The 21,686-nt window shown below is 35.7% G+C and overlaps 2 protein-coding genes, 1 non-coding gene and 1 pseudogene across 6 annotated transcripts; 2 read left to right on the plus strand and 2 right to left on the minus strand.

Moving 5' to 3' along the window:
* Positions 1–1,325: 1,325 nt before the first annotated feature.
* On the minus strand, positions 1,326–5,128 carry LOC145004531 (G-type lectin S-receptor-like serine/threonine-protein kinase At4g27290). Of its 2 annotated transcripts, none has more exons than XM_078963463.1 (7): positions 3,797–5,125; positions 3,215–3,352; positions 2,930–3,072; positions 2,552–2,762; positions 2,226–2,463; positions 1,992–2,142; positions 1,326–1,840 (listed from the first exon to the last, which is right to left on the minus strand). In XM_078963463.1, the coding sequence occupies exons 1-7, from the start codon at positions 5,058–5,060 to the stop codon at positions 1,535–1,537; spliced, it is 2,451 nt and encodes an 816-aa protein (XP_078819589.1). In that variant the 5' UTR covers positions 5,061–5,125; the 3' UTR covers positions 1,326–1,534. The 2 variants fall into 2 exon arrangements, with proteins under 2 accessions (XP_078819589.1, XP_078819590.1); XM_078963464.1 differs by having other exon boundaries at positions 1,673–1,840; positions 1,976–2,142; positions 3,797–5,128.
* A 9,948-nt stretch (positions 5,129–15,076) lies between these two features.
* Positions 15,077–20,023, minus strand: LOC145004762 (G-type lectin S-receptor-like serine/threonine-protein kinase At4g27290). Of its 3 annotated transcripts, none has more exons than XM_078963751.1 (8): positions 19,831–20,018; positions 17,973–19,678; positions 17,724–17,873; positions 17,486–17,625; positions 17,202–17,412; positions 16,888–17,125; positions 16,645–16,795; positions 15,077–16,293 (listed from the first exon to the last, which is right to left on the minus strand). In XM_078963751.1, exons 2-8 carry the CDS (start codon positions 19,264–19,266, stop codon positions 15,997–15,999), a joined length of 2,481 nt encoding a protein of 826 aa, XP_078819877.1. In that variant the 5' UTR covers positions 19,267–19,678; positions 19,831–20,018; the 3' UTR covers positions 15,077–15,996. The 3 variants fall into 3 exon arrangements, 2 of the variants coding, with proteins under 2 accessions (XP_078819877.1, XP_078819876.1); XM_078963750.1 differs by having other exon boundaries at positions 19,771–20,018; XR_013662440.1 differs by having other exon boundaries at positions 16,154–16,293; positions 16,899–17,125; positions 19,771–20,023.
* Positions 15,432–15,965, plus strand: LOC145004763 (calcium-binding protein PBP1 pseudogene; annotated as a pseudogene).
* An 823-nt stretch (positions 20,024–20,846) lies between the features above and the next one.
* On the plus strand, positions 20,847–20,949 carry LOC145007658 (U6 spliceosomal RNA). The gene has a single exon (XR_013663032.1). It is a non-coding gene; the product is annotated as a U6 spliceosomal RNA (small nuclear RNA).
* Positions 20,950–21,686: the final 737 nt, after the last annotated feature.

A 21,686-nucleotide genomic window follows, 5' to 3' on the forward strand; every position in this document is an offset into this window, starting at 1 on the left:
CAGCACTTAATTCGTTATTGAAATTGTAGTTTTAACTTTATTTTTTGGATCAATTGAAATGATCATTTTATATGTAATTGTGTAGTATCCAGTTCAGCCCGGATCTACCGAATGTGGCTACTACATGCTAAGGTTCATGAAGGAGATAGTGGAAGAAGGAATTGAAGAGTTGGTCAAAGACAATGTAAGGATATAGCATTCTACTTTCATTACTATAATTCATGGCATCCTTACTGTTACAGAATATGTGCTTTCATTCATTTGAAAGTACAATGCTCTATTAAGAAAGAATAATTTACATTTTATGCTTAGTTGTTAAATATATCAACTTACTATTACAGAATATGTTAATATGCTATTTTTTATTAATAAAAACAATATGCAAATGTTTTCACAGATCGGGGATGGCAAAGTTGAGTACACAACTGCTGATATCGATGAGATACGTGAAGAATGGTCAACGTTTGTTACAGGCTTCATTTATCGATGATATGTATGATCTTTTGACAATGTATCCGCAAAACAATGTTATGGTTAACCACTAATGCTAGGTATGGTCTTTTGACATGTGTAATGCTAGGTAGTCTTTTGAGACACATGTACAATTTTTTGCTAACTTTTAGTAATGTTACTTAAGGTAACATGTAGTTACAACTTAGGTAATTCAACATATATGTAAAGTTGTTTGACAATTAGATGAAAATGAATGTTTTGGTATATTTGTCATCTATTATGTGTATTCACGTTGTAAATGTGTGTTTTAAATGCACGTCGTAAAGGCGCGTAGTAAAAACGAGAGACGTAAGGTTAGGACATGCGAATGAGCGTCGTCTTTCTTTATGACATGGCCTTCCTTGACACGCATTGCGTATCATAAGCGCGCGTTGTCTGTAGACGACGCGCATTTGAGCGTCGTCTTCCTTTATGACATGGCCTTCCTTGACACGCAATGCGTATCATAAGCGCGCGTCGTCTACAGACGACGCGCATTTGAGCGTCATCTTCCTTTATGACATGGCCTTCCTTGACACGCAATGCGTATCATAAGGGCGCGTCGTCTCTAGACGACGCGCATCTGCACGTCATCTATACTTATGACATGGCCTTCCTTGACGCGCATTGCGTATCATAAGGGAGCGTCGTAAATGCGCGTCGTAAATGCACGTCGTAAATGCGCGTCGTCTATCTTTATGACATGGCCTTCCTTAACGCGCATTTGCGCGTCGTCTGAGCCTTTTACGACGCGCAATGAGCGTCGTAAAAGGCCTTTTTTCTAGTAGTGAAAAATAGACTTTCATAGTTTTCCAACCATATAAGATACATGATTTTTGAACAATCGGATCCAAAACAGAACTTTCACAATTTTCCAACCATATAGGATACATGATTTTTGAACTACTGGATCCAAATTAGTAGTTGGAAAAATATAGCATTTCTCATTTGTTCATATGCGGTTCAGCTCTCGTATCAATCAGTTTATTGACTGTTTTTTAAAGAAAAAAGCAACCACTACCAGGATCCACTTGTGATTTTTCTATCTACCATCTACCTCCGTAATGGTTAAGTTATTAATCGAACCATCTGGATAAGTTCTTGAAGGAAAGGCGGCTACAAATACTTCCTTTCCCAAGAAAAAAGCTGGTGGTTTAGGTTGCGATAAAGAACCCTCACCACCCAACATTAGAATTAGTGATGACATGTTTGGCCTATCTGCAGCATTTTGTTGAACACATAACAACCCCAGTTTAATTGATCTTATAACTTCAGATGGATGACAAGATTCAGCTAACCTTTCATCAACCAGTTCCATTGACCTTCCTTCGTTATATAGACTCCATGCCTGAATATAATGTAGTAATTAATAGTTAGCAGCAGTGGCTAGAGTAGATTACTATTTGCAAACGCATCATAGGCTAGTGGTGATCATATTGTATAAACACTCCATAAATGGAGTGTACTCAGGTTCGAATCTTACATTCTATTGAACTTACATGTCCAATTAGATTATTATCATGTTCAGGATGGATAAATCCCCAGTTTCTCTTCCCACTCACAATCTCCAACACCAAAACTCCAAAGCTAAATACATCAGATTTTATTGAGAAAAGACCATTCAGTGCATACTCTGGGGACATGTAACCACTGCATCAATGACCATAATGCTTATGAGAGGCTAAGTAACGAATTCAATACAAATTGAATGAATACAAAGTTCCATTACTTACTATGTGCCAACAACTCTCTTTGTTTTTACTTGGGTCTCATTTCCTCCAAAACTTCTAGCCATGCCAAAGTCTGCTATCTTGGGGTTCATATCTAGATCTAGTAGAATGTTACTGGCTTTAAGATCTCTGTGGATGATTCTTAATCGTGAATCTTGATGCAGATAAAGAAGTCCTCGAGCAATTCCTTTGATAATGCTGAACCGTTTTGTCCAATCAAGGAGCAAGCTTTGTGTTCTATCTGTCCAACAATGTTGGTTAATTTAGTTCCTTAAATGAATCCAATGTGGGAAATGATGTAGTATATAATATGCATGTATTATTCTAACCAAAAAGAAATGAGTCTAAGCTTCCATTAGGCATGTATTCATAGATCAACAGCTTTTCATCTCCATGTATGCAACAACCAAGGAGTTTCACAAGATTTCGGTGCTGAAGTTTTGAAATGCAAATGACTTCATTTTTGAATTCATCAAGTCCTTGACTTGAAGTCTTGGAGAGACGCTTAACTGCAATCTCCACTCCATCTTCTAGCAGACCCTAAAGATTAGTTAAACTTTTTGTAATGTGAAAAAATTAAAAGTTGCAAAGGTGATTTACATTTGTATCTCTATGTATAAGTGACATGCTTACACTACGAAAATGCAAAACCCACATTATATGATTGAAATACAATATAATTGCAAAATATCGAGTACCATTATTACCTTATAAACTGATCCAAATCCACCCTCTCCAAGTTTGTTCTCAGGTGAAAATCTGGCAGTGGCATTTGCTATTGTAGAGAAGCTAAACAGTGGTAGCTCCATGGCTTCTTCTTGGAATTCAGAGACATTAATCAACAGTTTTCCTATGCAATAGATAGAAAAAAGACTTCAAACTTGGAGAATCTACTCAAAATTTGTATCTATTCAAGTTACATATTACTCTACTTCTGTTCTTTTTTATTAGATTGCCAGCTATTTAACGGTTATATTGCGTAATTTTCTTACCTTCTTCCATTTGTTCACTACCATTCCTTTTTGTCCTTGCAAACCAGAACCATGTAGCGCTGAAGCCTAGGAGAAGACACCCCAAAAAGAGTACAATTAAGATGATTTTAATGTTTGCTCCACCCTTCTTGTCGACAACTGTATGATATAGCATAGAAAAGATGTTAATTTAAATCATCAATTGGACTTTAAATCATCTACAATGCATTTGAACTCTATAAAATTTAATTGGTTAACACATCTTCATTTCACTTTTTCATACAACTTTGCCATTTTTTCCTAAAAGAATATACAAAAGTTTATTGGAACGGATTTAAAAAAAATCTTTTATTGGTTAATCATTTTTATATTAAAAATTAAAGTTTCGTATTTTCCTATTGAACTCCATATCTATTTACCATCTTATAATGGTTGAGTTTAATCCATTAAATGTTAACATCTAATTCAAGATTCAATTCAATCATTTCATTTAACTATTCATTATGCATTCTCTTATATGTCAAACTTTTTACCTGTTTCATACAGGATATAAGGTTTGATGATGATGATGATGATGATGATGATGATGCAATAGTTAGTTACCTAAATCAGAGGAAGCAATTCTTACAAAGATATCCTGGCCACCATTGCTTTCAGGTATCTCTCTGATGTCCAAAAGTTCATTAAACCAAAGCAAACAGCCACTTCCTTCAAATCTTATATCCGTATTTGCATAAGCCATACAAGTACAATTCTTTAAGCATTCTGCTTCACATTCCTTTCTGCTCATGCTCCTGTTAAACCACGAAACTTGTGCATCTGGCAATTTCAGATTAGAATACTTGATAAACCCATCTGTTCCATTTTTGCAATCCAATGGCGTTCTCCTCACACAACCACCCGACCAAATCGCTATCTCCCAGCTCTTTTGGTTTCTCGGCATAAATCTTGTCTCATCCAAACAAGCACATGTCTGAAAGGTCGCAACACTGCAGCTTCCATAACCATTACACATGTTGTATGTATCACATATATCTTTTGGTAATACCATGAGTAGCTGCCATTTTTTATCATCTTCTACCCACACCCAACGTTCTACCTCCCCCAATGGATTCAAGATAAACCTCCGTACTGCAGAACTATTATCAAGATTATAACTAAAAGCCATGATTGTTTCATTATTCTGTGTAAAACTTATATTCCGGTTTAATAAAGAATCCCTATCAAACCGTATACTTGACAGTGGCCAACGGAACTTGACCACGTCACCTTGTTTTAGTAGGTTCTGAGGATAGATGCTTGTGTCAAGGCTCCATGAAAATTCACCTCGAGATGGATCTTGGGTACTCTTCCATGACGATAGAGACCATTCCTTACCAGTCAATAAATCTCTCCCATACTTCATGCCGGGTATATAAGTATCAGTTGGATGATCAAAACTCTGCCAAATAACGTTTTCACTGTTTTTTTCATTGACAACAAGATTACCATTGTCGAGAAGCTTCGCAGTTGGGTTTTGTGATGAAGTTGTGTTGGATGACCAAACTATACCGTTGATATTGTTGAAGAGGACGAGAGTTCCTGTTTCAGAGATCTTTAACATATTTGATGATGCAGAGGCGAGAGGGTGGTTTCTATTTGCGACCCAAACCACCGTTTTGAGAGAGATTTTCTTGTACCAAATACCAAGGTATCTGTTGTCAGAGCTACCTGGGCTAAAAAATCCCAGTTCGAAAACTCCGGTGGCGGAGACCAACGTGTCGCCATCTGTCAAGAATCGTGAATCTGAAATGATATCGAGTTCAGCAGCGTAGATTTTATGAAAGAAAAGTAAATAAAGAGGAAGAAATAATAGTGCTCCTTCCATTTGATCTTGTTTTATTCGCGATAATGATTCGTATTTACATCATATCAGAAACTAAAATAATACGATTATGCTTTGAGGTCCATTCAATATCTTTTTTTTCATTTCATAAATCTTATCTCGTACGTTTATGCTTATGGCTTCGTAGCTGTTTGTTGACCGTTGACGTCGACCATAAAAACATTAATCATGATAGACTTATCAAACATTAATCATATAGGCTTTATTCTAAATAGTAAATACTAACCATAGAGTAAAAAAATTTAAACGGCAAAATATATTAAAAAGCACCACGAATTAGCAAGTAACTAAAAGGAGGGCGGAGCAAGGAATAACTACATAGAAAGGGAAGATATACTCCAATCACACAATTTAAAATCTCTTAAGTTACGTACCCCAATGTTTACACAAAGAAAAAGACAATGAAATGATACTACCAGCTACTATAGTAGGAGAAAGGGAAACTTTATTAAACACCTTGCTGTTGCGGGCCTTCCAAATGCTCCAAATAAAATTGTAAACAATGGTGATGAGGTTTGACCTTTTCTTGGGACATTTCCCCATCTAGCTACAAAATAAAATAGAATACACCACTAAAGAAAATTATTGATCATCAATACCACACCATTTCAGCACCCATTGCCAACTCGTGGAAGTGAACTTGCACCCAACTAATAGGTGATCGATAGTTTTAGAAGCAATGTTGCAAAGAGAGCATAATGGGGAGGGAATTGTTATACCTCGCGTTGTAGATCAAGACCTCTAATGTTGCATTTTAACTCAGGTAATTGAAGGCCCAATATACACATTAAATCAATAGAGAACCTGTCATCGAGTAAAATGTGGTAGCTAAATTTATGGGAGAACACCAGAGAAGTTGAAGGAATGTATTAGAGAGGAAATATCAAAGTATTCAGAAATCGAGTCAAGACTAACAGGCGTGGACAACCAAGACCAAGAGGTTCAATTAGATGAGCATCGATACGAAATAGTGCATGGTTTTCTTGATTCCAAAGCATAAAGATTGGGAAACCAATCTTGGAACTTCAATGAGCCAAGCCACAGGTCTTTCCAAAACAATGTGCAGTCATCCGTGCCAACGTGAATAGTAAAGATGCCATAAAATTTTAGCGCTTGCAAGTAACACCCGCAGATTCAGGCTAGTCAATTTAGAGATAATAAAAATTAAAAAATGACTTTTTTGATAGAAGATAATTCAGAATAAATAATCTTAACTAAGTTATAGTATATGTTACAAGGGTTCTGTACATATAAAGAATGTTGAAATCTGAGGTATATAACGAAAAAGTTATGATATGTCGAAGCTTTACGGCAAAACTGACACGACACCGGGAATCGTAGAATGTGAGTTTACGATAAAATACTTTTTAGCCTTAGCGTGATCTAAATGAAAGTCGTAATGTACGTTAAACCTAGAGCGGGCGTAAAAAGAACTTCCAAATCTGACTTCGTATGAGGAAATTATGATTTTTCTAAGATTTAGCAAAGCAGTGCACAACCCGGAATTCGAATTTTATATCGATCGATTTTTAGCCGACACAACCTAAATGAAATTGAAGATCTCATTAATAGAAGCTCAACGATACAAAGACAGATGAAAACGAACGTCAGATGAAAAAGTTTTGAATTTTTAACGGATTTTAACTGTCTAAGTCTGTTAAAATATAATTTTAAAATAAATTTAAAATTAGTCGATAAAGTCTAAACAAAAGATGTAGATCTCGTCGATACCTATGTACGTGTGGATTAAAGAACGTCAAAAACTGAGCTCGTATGCGAAAGTTACAAATTTTAGAAGATAGTTTTTGGAGTAATCTGCGAGTGACACATGACGCGATCTGAGCCACTGCTTCTTCACCACGGCTTGCCACCAGATGGTGACACGTGGTATGGGAACGCCCAGTGGGGAAGGCGTTGCATTCAGCCTTCAGACAGCCTATAAATAGAATGTGCAAATCACTCCATTCTTTACACCTTTCTGATCCCCTATTGTCTCCCAAACACCCCAAACCCTCTAGGCTTTTCCCTGGCACCTACAAGGTGTTAGAAGCGAGTCTCGGAGCGTCGGAAAGCCCCGAGAAGAAGAGCTTTCGGCTCGGAAGTTCTACCCTCGCAGAGCCCGGTTCCTAGCCAAACCTCCTAATAAGTGAGTTATGCTTACCCTACTTTAAATATAGCTTATATTTAAGTTCAATATCGTTATTATACTCTTTTATATATATATATATATATATATATATATATATATATATATAAAATATAATATACAAAGTGTTATTATAATATCTTTTCACTACTCGCGGTACGGTGAATCTGGTTTGAATGGTCGCATAGGGTGGTTGGATTTCAGAAGTGCTATAATGCCAAAATGGTCATGCCCTCCGATGTTTCATGGCTGGCCTTGTCCGTACATAGTGATTGAAAAGTATTGTTTAACACTTATAAAACAATATCGCTCGTAAATAGTCGCGATAAATATTAGACTAAACTCTAGTGGTAATGATACTAGGTTTCATCGAAGGAAAATAGAATTGTTAGAAGCGAACCGTTGCCCGAGTTTGGAATCATCACTTTAACAAGTAAGTGCATAGTTACATTCATCTTACACATAGATATGAAGTATTTAATATAAACTATGTGTCATGTGAGTACATATTATATGTGCTCTTGATATCTATACTCGATGAACAAAATATACATGTTTTATTTGATTTAAACTATATATGTATTTTATATCTATAAAATATTGGGTAAAGATGGGTAGATGAATGATGAGAGGTGAAAGATGATATATATGAACATTGGCAGTTATGGACTTAGTGTCTGATAGATAAACCATGACAGCTATGGACTTAGTACCTGATAGATAAACCCTAACAGCTATGGGCTTAGTTCCAAATAGATAAACATTGGCAATTATGGACTCAATGCCAAATAGATAAAACCCGACAACTATAGACTTAGTGCCTTACAAATGAACATTCGCAACAATGGATTTAGTGCCCTATAAATGGATATTGACAGTTATGGACTTAGTGCCTAATAGATAACATCGGTCGCTATGGACTTAGTACATGTTGGATGAACCCTGGCAACGATGGAAATTGTGCCTATTCCTCAGGACAATCCATAGGAATGAATGAATGATTGATGAATAAACGATTCTTAGGGTAGATCCTTAAGAATAAAGAAGATAATGAGGATGGGAAGTTGGGTTAATTGTTTGATGATTAAACATAAGAATTATATTATTGTAGGTTAAAAACCCTATGTACTCACCAGGTTTGAGGTTTCCCAACCTGACCCACTCGATTTATTTGTATCACAGGTGTTGATACGAAGCTACATTACATTGAAAGATTAAAGGAGATGTAAATCACTAGTGTAAATGAATGTAAGGGTTGTTTATAATTATGTTTCTGTATTGACGATGACATCCTAAAGTTTTAATATAAAAAAATATATTTCTTCAGAAATGCTTTGATAATATATATCATGTTTTCTAAGAACAAATTCCGCAATATTATTCTTTAAAATGAATACTATTATTTTCAAATAAGCATAAATAAGAATTTCAAATTGACTGTGAATTTGGGGATGTCACAGTATCAGAGCATTACTTTAAGTGAACTATGAATAATGATTTATTTCTAGACTTAAACTTAGAATACTAAGCGATGATTGTGAGTTGAGTGTCTCTAATATAATATAGGTAGTACATCTGAATAGACACAAGCACTAGCATATTTAAGGAAGATGCTTAAAATTGCTTTTATATTGTAAATGATTTGTGATGCTTATGATGTAATCATTTGACCGGATTTATAGTTTGTTGCTGACTGAATCTAGAAGCATTATGTGTTCAGATTTCTAAACGTTTAATTACAATATTAGAACTGTCATGTAACTTTTCAAAAAGATAAGGAGATATATACATCTATCGTAAATGTCACACCCCAAACCGAATTGGCGGAAAGATTCAGGGGCGGAGGACGTCATGTATCGTACCATAACAAATCATAATAGTAAAACAAGCAACAACATCCATTGCATTAATAGAATAGTTATGTACATGTGTGTTCCTTTGTAAGGTTTAAATGGCACCAAAAATGTATAAACAAACTAATGAGGAGTCTTGAATCCACTCCGTCCTTCAAAGTTGCATGGGTGTACCTGCCTTACTGGTTCCCTGAGAATACAAGTTATTTTGAAAGAGAGTATCAGCATAAATGCTGGTGAGTTCAGAAGTGTGTAGTGTCATTTAGTAATTTAAAGCCTCAAAATGCTTGTATTAAAACCTTGAAAAGTTTGTAAAGTTTTTCCCAGAAAATCCTATATTTCCTACTTAAAATGAAAGTAGCCTTCTACCCGAGGCCCGACTGTTTTACAAGTTTGTTTTCGTATAAAGATGTAATGTTTTCATATGTACTTGAAATAGTATGGAAAAATGTAGTTGTAACGATCGACTTTCGAGGTATTAATTAATTAAATTTTATTAAGTTATAGTTGGTCTATGTTTGAAATTGATATCTTGGATTGGACCTTTAGACTTTTTGGGCCAAGTTGTAGGATGCCCATAAGCCGTACGCGGGGCGTAGTGGCATTGGATGCACGGGTTATGGGAGGCGTATGTGCAGCGTACCATAAGGTACACCCAACATACGCAATCAGACACTAAACCCTAATTTTAGGTTTTAAGAGCTATATAAACCCCATTATAGCCTCCCCCTGGTTTCTTATCAGCCTCCTCACCTTCAAGAAAACCCTAACTCGTTCTTACCCTCTCCTTTGTGTAAAGTTGCTTCTGTGAGTGTTTTTAGTGAAAGAAAGTTGTGGAGAAGGAAGGAAAAGGTTGGAGAAGAAGCTTGAGCTCATAGATTTGGACTAAACTCACTTTTTGTCATCAAAGGAAGGTATAAAGCACTGAACTTTCTTCCTAATGATCTAGATCTAGGGTTATGGAAGTTTTGGACCTCTTTAGGTCCAAAGGTTGGACCTTGACCTTGTGAATCTGTTTTAGAGCTTGGGTTGCCATCCTTGAGGCTCAAAACACATTCTTAGCAATAAAGTTTCAATCTTTGGAGCTTTCATGAAGCCATGCATGAGATCTAGCCACTTCCTTGGAAATAGATTATTGTTTTTAGATTTTTGAGCTTGTGTGAGTCATGTAAGCCATCAAGTAAGCAATTTTATGGTTTAAGGCATGGAATAACACTTGGATATAAGTTTGTAGCTTCTTACTCGGAATATTAAGCACTTAATAGATAAAGGACTTAACATGGTATTACGTTGAGCGTACGTGTAGGTACGCCCAACGTACTCTCCATCAAGCAGTTACGCTAAGCGTACTTTGGTGTACGCTCCGCGTAACACAGTCAGTTGGGCTTTGAGTATTTGGGCCTCGATGTGGGCTATATTTTAGACTTTGAGCCTTAGTGGGCCAGTAGGAGTCAAATTATGGGCCAAGGGCAGTTTTGGACTTAAGTAGGCCCAATATAGAATAATTGGGCTATTAGTGGGCCTTTTATGGGCCAGTGGTGAACCTAGAAGGAATTAAAAGGGTTTGGGCCATGATTATGACCCACACCATAATAGGGGTAAAATAGTCATTTTACCCATAAAAAGATCCTCATATTGATTAAGTGTTTGATTTGTCATGATAGCTGGAGAGCAACCGGGACAGCAGTTAGGGATCTTTCACGCGGGTTTTCAGCAGTCAGTTCTTTGAGGTGAGTTTCTTTCAAGTAGGAATGGGTCTACGGCCACATTGTCGGCCCGTTTAGTTAGCAGTAGTTCCAGACCTCGGTCTGATGCAGTAGTTAGAGTGCTTGATGTCTTTGTGATTCAAGCATGTTTTGTGTTATGTGTTCCAGACTCTGGTCCGATGCAGTATGTAGTATATGTGTTCAGCTAGTTGATATGTTTATGGTATGCTAGGTTTAATCAGTTTTTGGACTTCGGAAAGATGCAGGGGATAAGGTCCAAGTCAGTTCCGGACTTCGGTCCGATGCAGTTTACGGACTTCGATCTGATGCAAAGGGCAAGGCCCTGGTTAGTTCCGAACTTCGGTCCGATGTAGTTTCCGGACTTCGGTCCGATGCAGAGGGCAAGGCCCTGGTTAGTTCCAGACTTCGGTCCGATGCATTTTCTGGACTTCCGTCCGATGCAGTGGGCAATGCCCAATAGTTGTTTATATGTTATTGTATGGTATGTGGTAGTTTGTGGGAGCTCACTAAGCTTTGTGCTTACAGTTTTAGTTTTGGTTTCAGGTACTTCCGCTAGCAAGGGGAAGAGCTCGGGTTGATGGCATGGCACACACCACAGTTGCAGTTTATTCCTGGGAGTTTTATTTAGATATTTTGATATAATATTAACTTCATTTTTAAATTAATACATTTACTATGGCATTATGAGACATACGATTCATGGTTTTATTATATAATAATTGATGTTGTGGTTTTTATTAATAATAAAACAAAAAAAATTGGGTCGTATTTTGGGTCGTTATAGTAGTAGTTCTTTATATCTGTATAAAAGTATATTTTCTTCCATTTATATCTATCATTTGTTTGGAAAATGGAATGTTTTATCTCAGCAGAGACACTACTGAATATGAAATGTTAAAACTGAAGACTCATAGATGTATTAAATGTACTATACTCCTTAGAGAGTCTTAAATCCTTTAATTTCGATTTCGTTAATTAAAGGGTTAAATGTGAATTAGTTGTAACCATACTGATAGACGGCTAAAAACCTGAAGACCGTCTGGCGTCATAAAATAGTGAGGTGACATTTTGTCACCCCGTGGCCTTACCGACTGGGACTGTAGCTAGCAGTCGGGGTGTGGGAGTGCATGTCCCGTATAGATCTATACACACAATGTCCACTCTCCCTCCAGGAGACTCTGGTTACAAAGGTGATACAACAATGTATTTTTGTATCATGAAGTAGTATTTCACATTCTAGTTATCGTATTCTTACTATACTTGTATGTATATGTATGTGTATATGTATATGTTCATTCCTATTCTTGTATATGTATATGTTCTCTTCCATTCTTTGTATATGTAAATGTATATGTATATGTTCACTACCGTTCTGTGTATATGTAAATGTATATGTATATGTTCACTTTCGTTCTTTGTATATGTAAATGTATATGTATATGTTCACTTTCGTTGTTTGTATATGCTCGCTAAACTATACCTATTATAGTTTACTAGACATTTATATGATCTTGATTTGTAGACAAGGCTCAATTACTCAGCTTGAACAGTTGAGTTAAGTAAATCTTTTAAAGATAAAACTTTATATTCTATTACGTATTTAACATGTATAACTATGAGTTAATCGACAGTCAGACTAGTGTATCCTACCCTAAGCCCACAACCAAACAAGGAACAAGAAATAAGGTTATCCACAATAGTCCTAAGTCATTAAAGCATACTTATACACTAATACATAAAAGAATATGGTTTTGAAAGTAAAAGGATTTGACAAGAGTTTAAAATATTTTAGAAAGGGTTATATAAAGAAATCTAACAATGTTTGAAAACAGTTAGAAAATGGTTTGAAACAAGATGTTTAGGAAGTATATAAATGTTTATACTAACACAATTTCAATTGTGTTTACTTGTATCCCCCCCCCCCCCCCTTAAAAGCATTAAAAACAGTTTAAAAGGTTGATTGCAGGGGTATGAACTCACCTGTAGTGAGTTGTTTGTTTGTAAGATCGAGAAAGGATGTTGAGTGCTAAGTGAAATCTCGGGCACAAGCAGATCCTAATAAGCACGTAATAGTACATATATGTATAGAATTAGTGTTTATACAACTAATCATGATAGGGAATCACTTTAGGGACTAGGAAACACTTATTTTGGTGTGTTACAATCACATATGATTGCACATACGGGGTATGTAGCCTCACAATTGGAGTGTAAGGCCAGACTGCATCAGTTTTGTGTGTGTGCGGCCAGGGTTTGCGTCTGCACACTCCCTATGGAACACGATAATGTGTGTCTTAAGGTCTTGGGAATCAGCTAGGGAGTGTGTTTTGGCTATAACATAACTTAGAGGGGTGTTTGTTATCATTTTGGAACCTAAAAGGGTGTGTACGGCCACACAAAGGATGTATACGGCCGTACACCCTTGATGGTCTTGCAAAGATGGTCAAAAGTGTGTTTCAAGGCCATATCATGCATCCTCTAAGTGTTCTTGAACATGTTTTTGCATAGAATGTGAGTTTTGAGGCTAATATACACCAAACAAAGGGGTGTGCGGTCGTACACTCCTTGATATTCATGATTTTGGACGATTTCTAATGTCATATCTAGTAAGTATCAAGCATGGGAAGGAGTACTTACGATATAGAATCCATTAAGGGTGTTTGGGTACCAAGAACTTTGTAGGTGCTCTTGGTGAAACTAAAGAGCACTTGAAGATCTACCAAAATGGAGTGATTTCATGGATGAAATCAGTGATTCATACAAGATATGGGAAGAATCAACAGATCAAGGGAAGAATACTTACAATTTTAGAGATATAGGTGTAGAATTGGATGATAGTAGAGAGCATACACGAGTTCTTGGCTAAGGGAGGTGAAAAGGATTGAATGGAAGCTAAGTCCCCCATATATAGTCCAGAGTGTACAGGCAAAGGGGGGGTGTATGGCCGCACACCCAAGTATACGGTCGTACATTCCTCATAATGCAGTATATAGCCATTTTGTGAAGTGTTTGAACTTGCGGGACCCATTTCTACACTCAAACTTGAATGTACCAGGCTTAGAACACTCAAATTGACTCAAAATAGTGCTAGAAGATCGCAAAACGAGTCTGAATTTGATTGATTTGAATAATTGTACAAGGTAGAAAATTCAGGTTGTCACAGTAAATAACGCTTTCCTATCTAAATTCTTGTCACTGCATACCGAACGTCTGATTAATAGATCGACATGGTGGGAACTCCAAGCGGAATTGGAAATGTTAATGGAAATGTTATTGCTAATCAGCGGCCTGTGATTAAGCATGCACCAGAAGCAGCAGCTGCACCCGAGTCAATCACTATGGCAGGAGTATAAGAAATGATTCAAATGATGTTGGATCGTCATATGGAAGAGACAATGTGTGGTGTAGTGACTGGTGAGTGTAGTGGTAGGTGTGTATGGATAGCTTATGTTTGGTGGTGGGGATGGGGTTAGGCAAGGATGGGTGGGGCTAATGGACAGGACTCCCACATCCGTCTACCCAACTCATATTCTTTCAACATGTTTAGTGTTTCTAACCAACCTAAAAGTTAGACCTCGCAAAACCTTACATGACACGACAACTCGACACGAACCCGACACAAAATTAATGGGTTTGGATAAGAGATTTCAACACCATTAAATAAATAGGTTGACACAACACTTCACGAAAGTTAAATTGGTTAGGTTAGGATCAAGACTTACAACTCAAATATGACGCGTTTGATTATATATCATGCTTTATAAATTTAATATTTTTATAAATATATTATAAATTATAGATTTGTGATGAGCCAAAATAAAGAATTAAAATTCATATTCAAACTTTCGACTTAATTTTATTTTTCCTCACCAGTTATTCTTTTTGCTTCCCAACTCCAATTATTTTTATTTTGTCTTCTAAATTTATTGTGAATTTTATCGTTTCAGCCGCATCCACACTCTAGTGTTGCACTTTTTTCTTTTCTTCTCCATGATTCCTGCTTTTTAATTTTTAAAATGTTTCAATCCAACATAACACAACATATTTAAAAAGTCTAAACATTAACCCGACATCTCACAAAAAAAATCGGTTGACATGACACTACCTAATAATTAAACATGTCGGATTATGGTTAAGTCCTATCAACCTATTTAATGTTTTAATACGACACAACATGACAGGTTTGCCACATCTAGCCGAAATAATACAACATATTTTATAATGTATAAAGTCTAACCAACAACTTGAAAATAAATGAGTTACACAAAACAATAATTAAAGAGATCATATTAGAATCAAATTCTACAACCGATTTGAGGATATGAATCTAGTTATCTCATCAACACTTAAAAACAAGCAATCCTTCTCTCCAACAAGTTGTAGATATGCTTTATAAATATAAAATTAAAAATTAAAAACTAATATAATGTACTTTTTATGTCGATATAATTTGTCCTATTAAATTGGAAGTTGTCCCTAGCACGAAGCATCCCATGACCTTCTGAAGCAAAACGACAACTTTTCAATCCCCTACTCGACTCACACATACTGACACATACACACCTTCGCCGTACCCGGGAGGTAATAAAGCCGGCAGCTACCATAGCTGTATTCCAGTTGTCCTCCAATGGCTATTATATATATAATCCACAACCACACATTCAAGTATTCAACACACTATCACGCATCCAAAACCCCTTCTCGATCTTCTTCAATAATATCATCAATGGCGTCAAAGAATCAATCGGAGTTTCAGGATTTCTTACCTTTAATGGCGGATAAGTTAGGCGGCGAAGGTCTGATCGGAGAGTTATGCAACGGATTTCAGTTATTGATGGACGCCGATAAGGGTGTCATCACCTTCGACAGTCTGAAGAACAACTCTTCGCTTTTAGGTCTTGAAGATATGAGCGATGATGATCTGCGGAGTATGTTGAAGGAAGGCGATTTTGATGGAGATGGAGCGCTCAATCAGATGGAATTTTGTGTTCTGATGTTCAGATTAAGCCCTGATTTGATGGAGCAGTCCCAATTTTTGTTAGAAGAAGCTCTTGAACATGAATTCGATCAAATGTAATTTACTATCATCATCTTTTCCTTGATAAATGTACAAAATCAATAATTCTTCCATAATCGAAATTCTAGAATCATCTATTACAAATTGTTAACAAAATATGATACGATTATTCATACTATCGACCATCTAAAAGTGTAATGGTGACTTCGTTTACCGAAAACTGTGTAGCTGAACATTGAGCTTGAAGAATATTGTCTTCGGTGAAAAAACCAGGTTGTTTAGGTTCCGGCAACGAACCTTCTCCGGCCAACATTACAACCACCGATGACATATTTGGCCGGTCGCCGGGAGAGTGTTGGACGCATAGCAGACCTACCTGAATTGACCTCATCGCTTCTGAAACAGAGAATGATTCGAGTAATGCTTCATCGATTAGTTCCATGGATCGATCTTCTTTATACAGCCTCCATGCCTGAACAATTTCAATCGATCAGAACACATGAGATTTCGAAAACAAAGTTACAAAAATGGTCCCTGTACTTTCTGATTTTTACCATGTTAGGTCATAATTGAAACCTTTTCACTTTTGGTCCTTCTTTCAAGGTTCTATATCGATTTTAGTCGCTCTAACCTTGAAATATTGATAAAAATCTTGAAATATAGGAGCCAATTTCGTTAATTTCTTTATCATAGCATCATACTTTGAAAAAATGCATGAAAGTTTTAATAAGAAAAGAAATTGAACATACAATAATAGAAAAATGAAAGTAAGATATTAATATAAACAAATAAATCAAAGTATGTTGCTAATTCTTGTACTTACATGTCCAAGAAGATTATCACTGTGGTCCTGTTGAAAGAAGCCTCTGTTTTTCTTGCCACTCACGATTTCCAATAGTAAAACTCCAAAACTAAAAACATCTGATTTCACCGAGAAAAGCCCATGAACAGCATACTCGGGAGACATATAACCACTATAAAAAAAAATAATACAAAAGAGTAAAAAAAACATAGTACTTGTTATAATGTAATAATTGAAAACGGTATTAATTTTTTTAAACCATACTATGTTCCCACCACCATTCTTGTATTAGATCCCATCTCATTTCCACCAAATCTTCTCGCCAATCCAAAATCCGATATTTTAGGGTTCATATCAGAATCCAACAGGACATTACTAGCTTTTAAATCTCTATGAATAATCCTCAATCTTGAATCTTGATGAAGGTAAAGAAGTCCACGAGCAATCCCGTTAATAATGTGGTAACGTGTAGGCCAGTCTAGTAATTTCCTTCGTTTTTCATCTGAAAAATAATTAAAAAATTTTGTTTAGTGAAATTTCATAGATGATTATTTCATCAAAGGTTATTATTAGCATACCAAATATAATCGAGTCTAGACTATTGTTGGGCATGTATTCATATATCAACATCATTTCATCATCTTCCATGCAATATCCGATAAGTTTTACAAGATTTCTATGTTGGAGTTTTGCTATACAAATAACTTCGTTCTTGAATTCTTCTAAACCTTGTGTTGATGTTTTCGAGAGTCGCTTCACAGCCACTTCTTGCCCCTCATCTAAGATCCCCTGCAAGAAACTCTTTAGTTACAGTACAGACAGTAGACAGTAGACGGTAGAGATTCTCATTCTATATTCTAACCTTGTAAACGGGACCAAATCCACCTTCTCCAAGCTTACAACTCAACGAGAAGTTTTTTGTAGCTTTTATTACGCTTTGTAAAGCAAACAATTGTAACTCCATATCTTCATTTCGCGTCTCATTTATGTTTCTCAATCTCCCTAAAAATTTACAAAAATGGTTCTTTTAAAAAACGATTATTAACTAAAAACGCCTAATTAAACTAATTTACAAAAAATAAAAATAAAAAAAATTATACCTTCCATATTCATATGTGCTCTCTTTTTCTTCCTCAAATAACACACCATCAAGCTCATTACCATAATTAAAGTCCCAAAAACTAACGGCAATAAAACTTTAATCATCACTTTTTTCTTCTTATCATCAGATGATTTCAAAACTGTATGATCTTCCAAAACCCAAAACAACATTATCAAAACTCTGAAAAAATCAATCTCCATTTACAAAAAAATATAAAAAATTGTTAGTTTTATTATTTATAATTTACCCGAATCAGAAGAAGCCATCCTCACATATATATCTTGAACATTAACAGATAAATCTTTCATGTCAACTAAATCACCAAACCAAATCAAACACCCACTTCCTTCCAATATATTTAATCTCGCATACGCCATACATGAACAATTTTTTAAACATTTCATTTCACATTCTTCCAAATTCATGTTCTTATCAAACCAAGAAAACCGTGTATCTGGCAATTTAAGCCCAGAATATTTTCTAAACCCATCACTTTTACATTCCAAATCTTTTACCCTTACACACCCACTAGACCCATCGTTCACCTCCCATTCCTTTTGGTTTCTAGGGGTAAATTTGTCCAAACACTGACATAAAAGACTACAAGTACTATAAGCACCACATCTTGAATACTCATCACAATGATCAGCAGGAGCAGTAAAAAGAACTCTCCAACTTTTTGTTTGTTTCACAAATGATATCCGTTGTGCGATTCCACTAGGTGTGATTGAAAGCTTTGAGAATGTCGATGATTTGTTAACGATATTATAAGTATAGGAAACTTCATTCTCATTCACAATTAAGTCGATTTTGTAGCTTGCGTTAATTGCAGGTTTTGAAATTGGGATTCCACTAAACCCTAGACCATTCCATGAGCCTAATCTAAAAGAGATAACCGATTTCTTTCTCATGATTAATTGTGGGTACCCTGTGTGATCAAATCGGTATGTATAATCACCTGGTGATGGATCATCTGATGTTTTCCATGATGATAGATATGTCTCTAAACCTGTCTTGAAGTTTCTTCCGAGCTTCATGCCAGGTAGAAGAGTGTCGACAGGATGATCGAAGCTTTGCCAATGGAAATTTTCAGGATTGTTGTCGTTTTCGTCTCTTATAACGAGATTTCCTGAGTCTAATAGCTGTAAAACTGGATTCAATGCAGGTTTTTTCGATATACGTGAAGAAGAAGAAGAAGAAGAAGAAGACAGCCATATTGTGTTATTCGATTGAATGCTGTCTAGGATTATGAGATTATGATTACGAACGAGTTGAAGGACACCTGAATTTCTAGTGAGGGGAAATTGTCTGTTTGCAACCCAAACGACTGTGAGAACAGAAGCGTTTGTATACCATATGCCTACATACCGATTTGTAGAATTACCTGGACTGAAAAATCCCATTTTGAAGATTCCTTCACCTGAAGTTAATGTATCTCCGTCTGTGAGAGATTCAGCTACAGTCATGGTGTCGACTGCGTAAGACTTGCGAAGGTAGAAAATCACGAAACATAAGAGAAATCGCTCGATGATGCTTGACATTGATGTTTTAATGTTGATGGAGAAGTAGTTGTGTTTTGAACAACTCAGATTGGAGACGACGATATGGCAAACTAAAACATAGCTCGTTAGGAACAGAATTCCACCCACAATCTTTGACTTCGAAGCATGGTTTGTTGCTTTGTTTAATCGATGTGCAAGCAAATGATTCGGGATTCGGATGTGGATGGATTCGTCGTAGTTGGTAGATGTTTACCGATGTGAACAATTATTGAAATGAACCAATTGTTGACCGTTTTTGGAAGCTCGTAAATGACAAAGTATGGTGGGGTACATAAAGCATTCATGTTTCTACTCCTGTTACTGTCCACTTGACCGACTTTCACAACAAGATTTCTGTTGCGCATTTCATCGAACATGTATGGGGCGTCCCAAAGCACCCGTTTTCATACACCTGGTCAAATGAACAGGAAAAACCCTTTAAGAATTTTGCAAAAGGGGAGAGAGTTTGAAAAGCAATAACAGTAAATTGACATTGTCGACGACCTTTGATCGAGTGTCATTATCAATCTTGAGACAATAGAGATCGATTTGGATTAGAATTACCTACTTCCGCACCATAGAGCTTTTGCCGTGTAAAGTTGCCTACGTACATCACCATCTAAAATAACGTTTCCTAGTTGCATTGGGACCATGCTTTTGTAGCTACTCAAATTTATGGATTTACAGAGCCCTACATAGTTGACTGACAGTGACGAATTGTGAAACCAAGTATGGCTGCTTGAATTAAATCTAGTATGGGTTTATAGTTAATGAAAGAGTGTTTTGTTTCTGGTTATTTAGTATCCACTCTTAAAAGTCAAATGATATCTTCTTTTTCACACTTAATGTATCATGTACAACATGGCTTAACACGTCAATTTCTTTTATTTAAAAATAAAATTTTATTATAATAATAAGGACTATTTTTTTATGATATTTAATTTCTTTGGACACAAACATGTTAATCATACTACAAAGGCCCCCAAAAAATTGAAGGCCCCAATTTTTTTTTTAATCATGGGTAGTTGGTTGGATGCAAATCAATTATTTCTATCATGGAAAAAAAATAGCACACAAAAAAATTGAACTCCACATGTTTGTCAAATTGTTTTATGATATTTATGAGTTGATTTTTGTTTCATTAATTGTGTTAATCAACCCCGAAGTAATATCCTAACGTGTACTAAAAAATGGTCTTCCTTTTTTATAAGGGATAATGATTTAGGAGGGTAATAAGGTTTTCAGTTTGTTCGTATTAGGTCACTAAGGTTTTTTTTGTGCGTATTAGACCAATATGGTTGTTATTACCGTTTAAAAATAATCATTTTACCGGTTTTAACGGTTAAAAATGACTATTTCTAAACGGTAATAACAACCATATTGGTTTAATACGCACAAAAAAAACCTTAGTGACCTAATACGGACAAACTAGAAACCTTATTACCCTCCTAAGTCATTAACCCTAATTTTAAAGACATTGAGAATATATGACCATCAACAGTAAACTACTTCGTTTAGAACTCGCGTCGTCTCATATAACCTGCTACTCCTCTATATGGCGAAGCTCCTCATCTATAGTCGTTCCTTTGGGGACATCCGATAAAATTGGAATGATACAGAGAAGATTAGCATGACTCCTGTGCAAGGATGACACACACAAATCGAGAAATGGTCCAAAATATTTTTTAACCCTTCATCGTCTTCTTTGGAACCCTAATTCCCTTTTTAAATGCTAATGAAGTTCAATTGCAATTCTTACGTTTCAGTAGTTCATCTACTGAAGTCATGATCAGACAATATGTGGATTCTATGGTCAGATTGATCTTCTTGTTGATGTCTTCAACCATTTGTGGCAAGTAAGGGTGATCTTTCTTTCTATAAAGTCTCCTTTAAGTTTTTTACTTTTCCTGTCATTAAGTTTCATGCTTTATAAACTTTTGTTTATGTGTTGTATATAGTATGTATGTATTTGTTTATGGTGCTGATTTTTTTATTCATTTTGCAACTTCAGTTTCTTAGTTCATGTTGTGGTTTTGCTTTTTATAAAATAATTGATAATAGACATCCTATACAAGTCCCTGTTGGTTTTACATTTCCATTCGTTATCAAATGCAAACATTGATGGGAGGTATCAAAGTGAGATTTTGTTTTTGTACATATGAAGATGTTCATGTAAACATTTAAATGACAAAAAAGAAGTTATTGATAAAATATTGCATATTTATGTAATGAAGATCATCAATCATATGAGTTTCTGGACTTAGAAGTTCTGGAATGGTTGTGAGATAAGTTTAAATGGAAGCAACTATTTTCAGTCAAACAAATCATTCATATTGATTAGTAAGCATGTTTTCTAAATAATTAGGGTTAATGACTTAGGAGGGTAATAAGGTTTCCAGTTTGTTTGTATTAGGTCACTA

The sequence above is a fragment of the Lactuca saligna genome, chromosome 7, assembly GCF_052625555.1.
Source record: "Lactuca saligna cultivar CGN05327 chromosome 7, ASM5262555v1, whole genome shotgun sequence".
NCBI classification, from domain to species: Eukaryota; Viridiplantae; Streptophyta; class Magnoliopsida; order Asterales; family Asteraceae; genus Lactuca; species Lactuca saligna.

What these genes read in the sequence shown, in the direction of transcription:
- LOC145004531 (XM_078963463.1), bottom strand. Translation starts at nt 5,060, where the DNA reads ATGGAAGGAGCACTATTATTTCTTCCTCTTTATTTACTTTTCTTTCAT. An exon ending in AATTGCTTCCTCTGATTTAG is followed by an intron (nt 3,353 to 3,796) that starts GTAACTAACTAT and finishes TATATCATACAG; the next exon opens with TTGTCGACAAGAAGGGTGGA. An exon ending in ATAATAATCTAATTGGACAT is followed by an intron (nt 1,841 to 1,991) that starts GTAAGTTCAATA and finishes CATTATATTCAG; the next exon opens with GCATGGAGTCTATATAACGA.
- LOC145004762 (XM_078963751.1), bottom strand. Translation starts at nt 19,266, where the DNA reads ATGTCAAGCATCATCGAGCGATTTCTCTTATGTTTCGTGATTTTCTAC. An exon ending in TCTAGACTCGATTATATTTG is followed by an intron (nt 17,126 to 17,201) that starts GTATGCTAATAA and finishes ATTATTTTTCAG; the next exon opens with ATGAAAAACGAAGGAAATTA. An exon ending in AGAATGGTGGTGGGAACATA is followed by an intron (nt 16,796 to 16,887) that starts GTATGGTTTAAA and finishes TTTTTTTTATAG; the next exon opens with TGGTTATATGTCTCCCGAGT.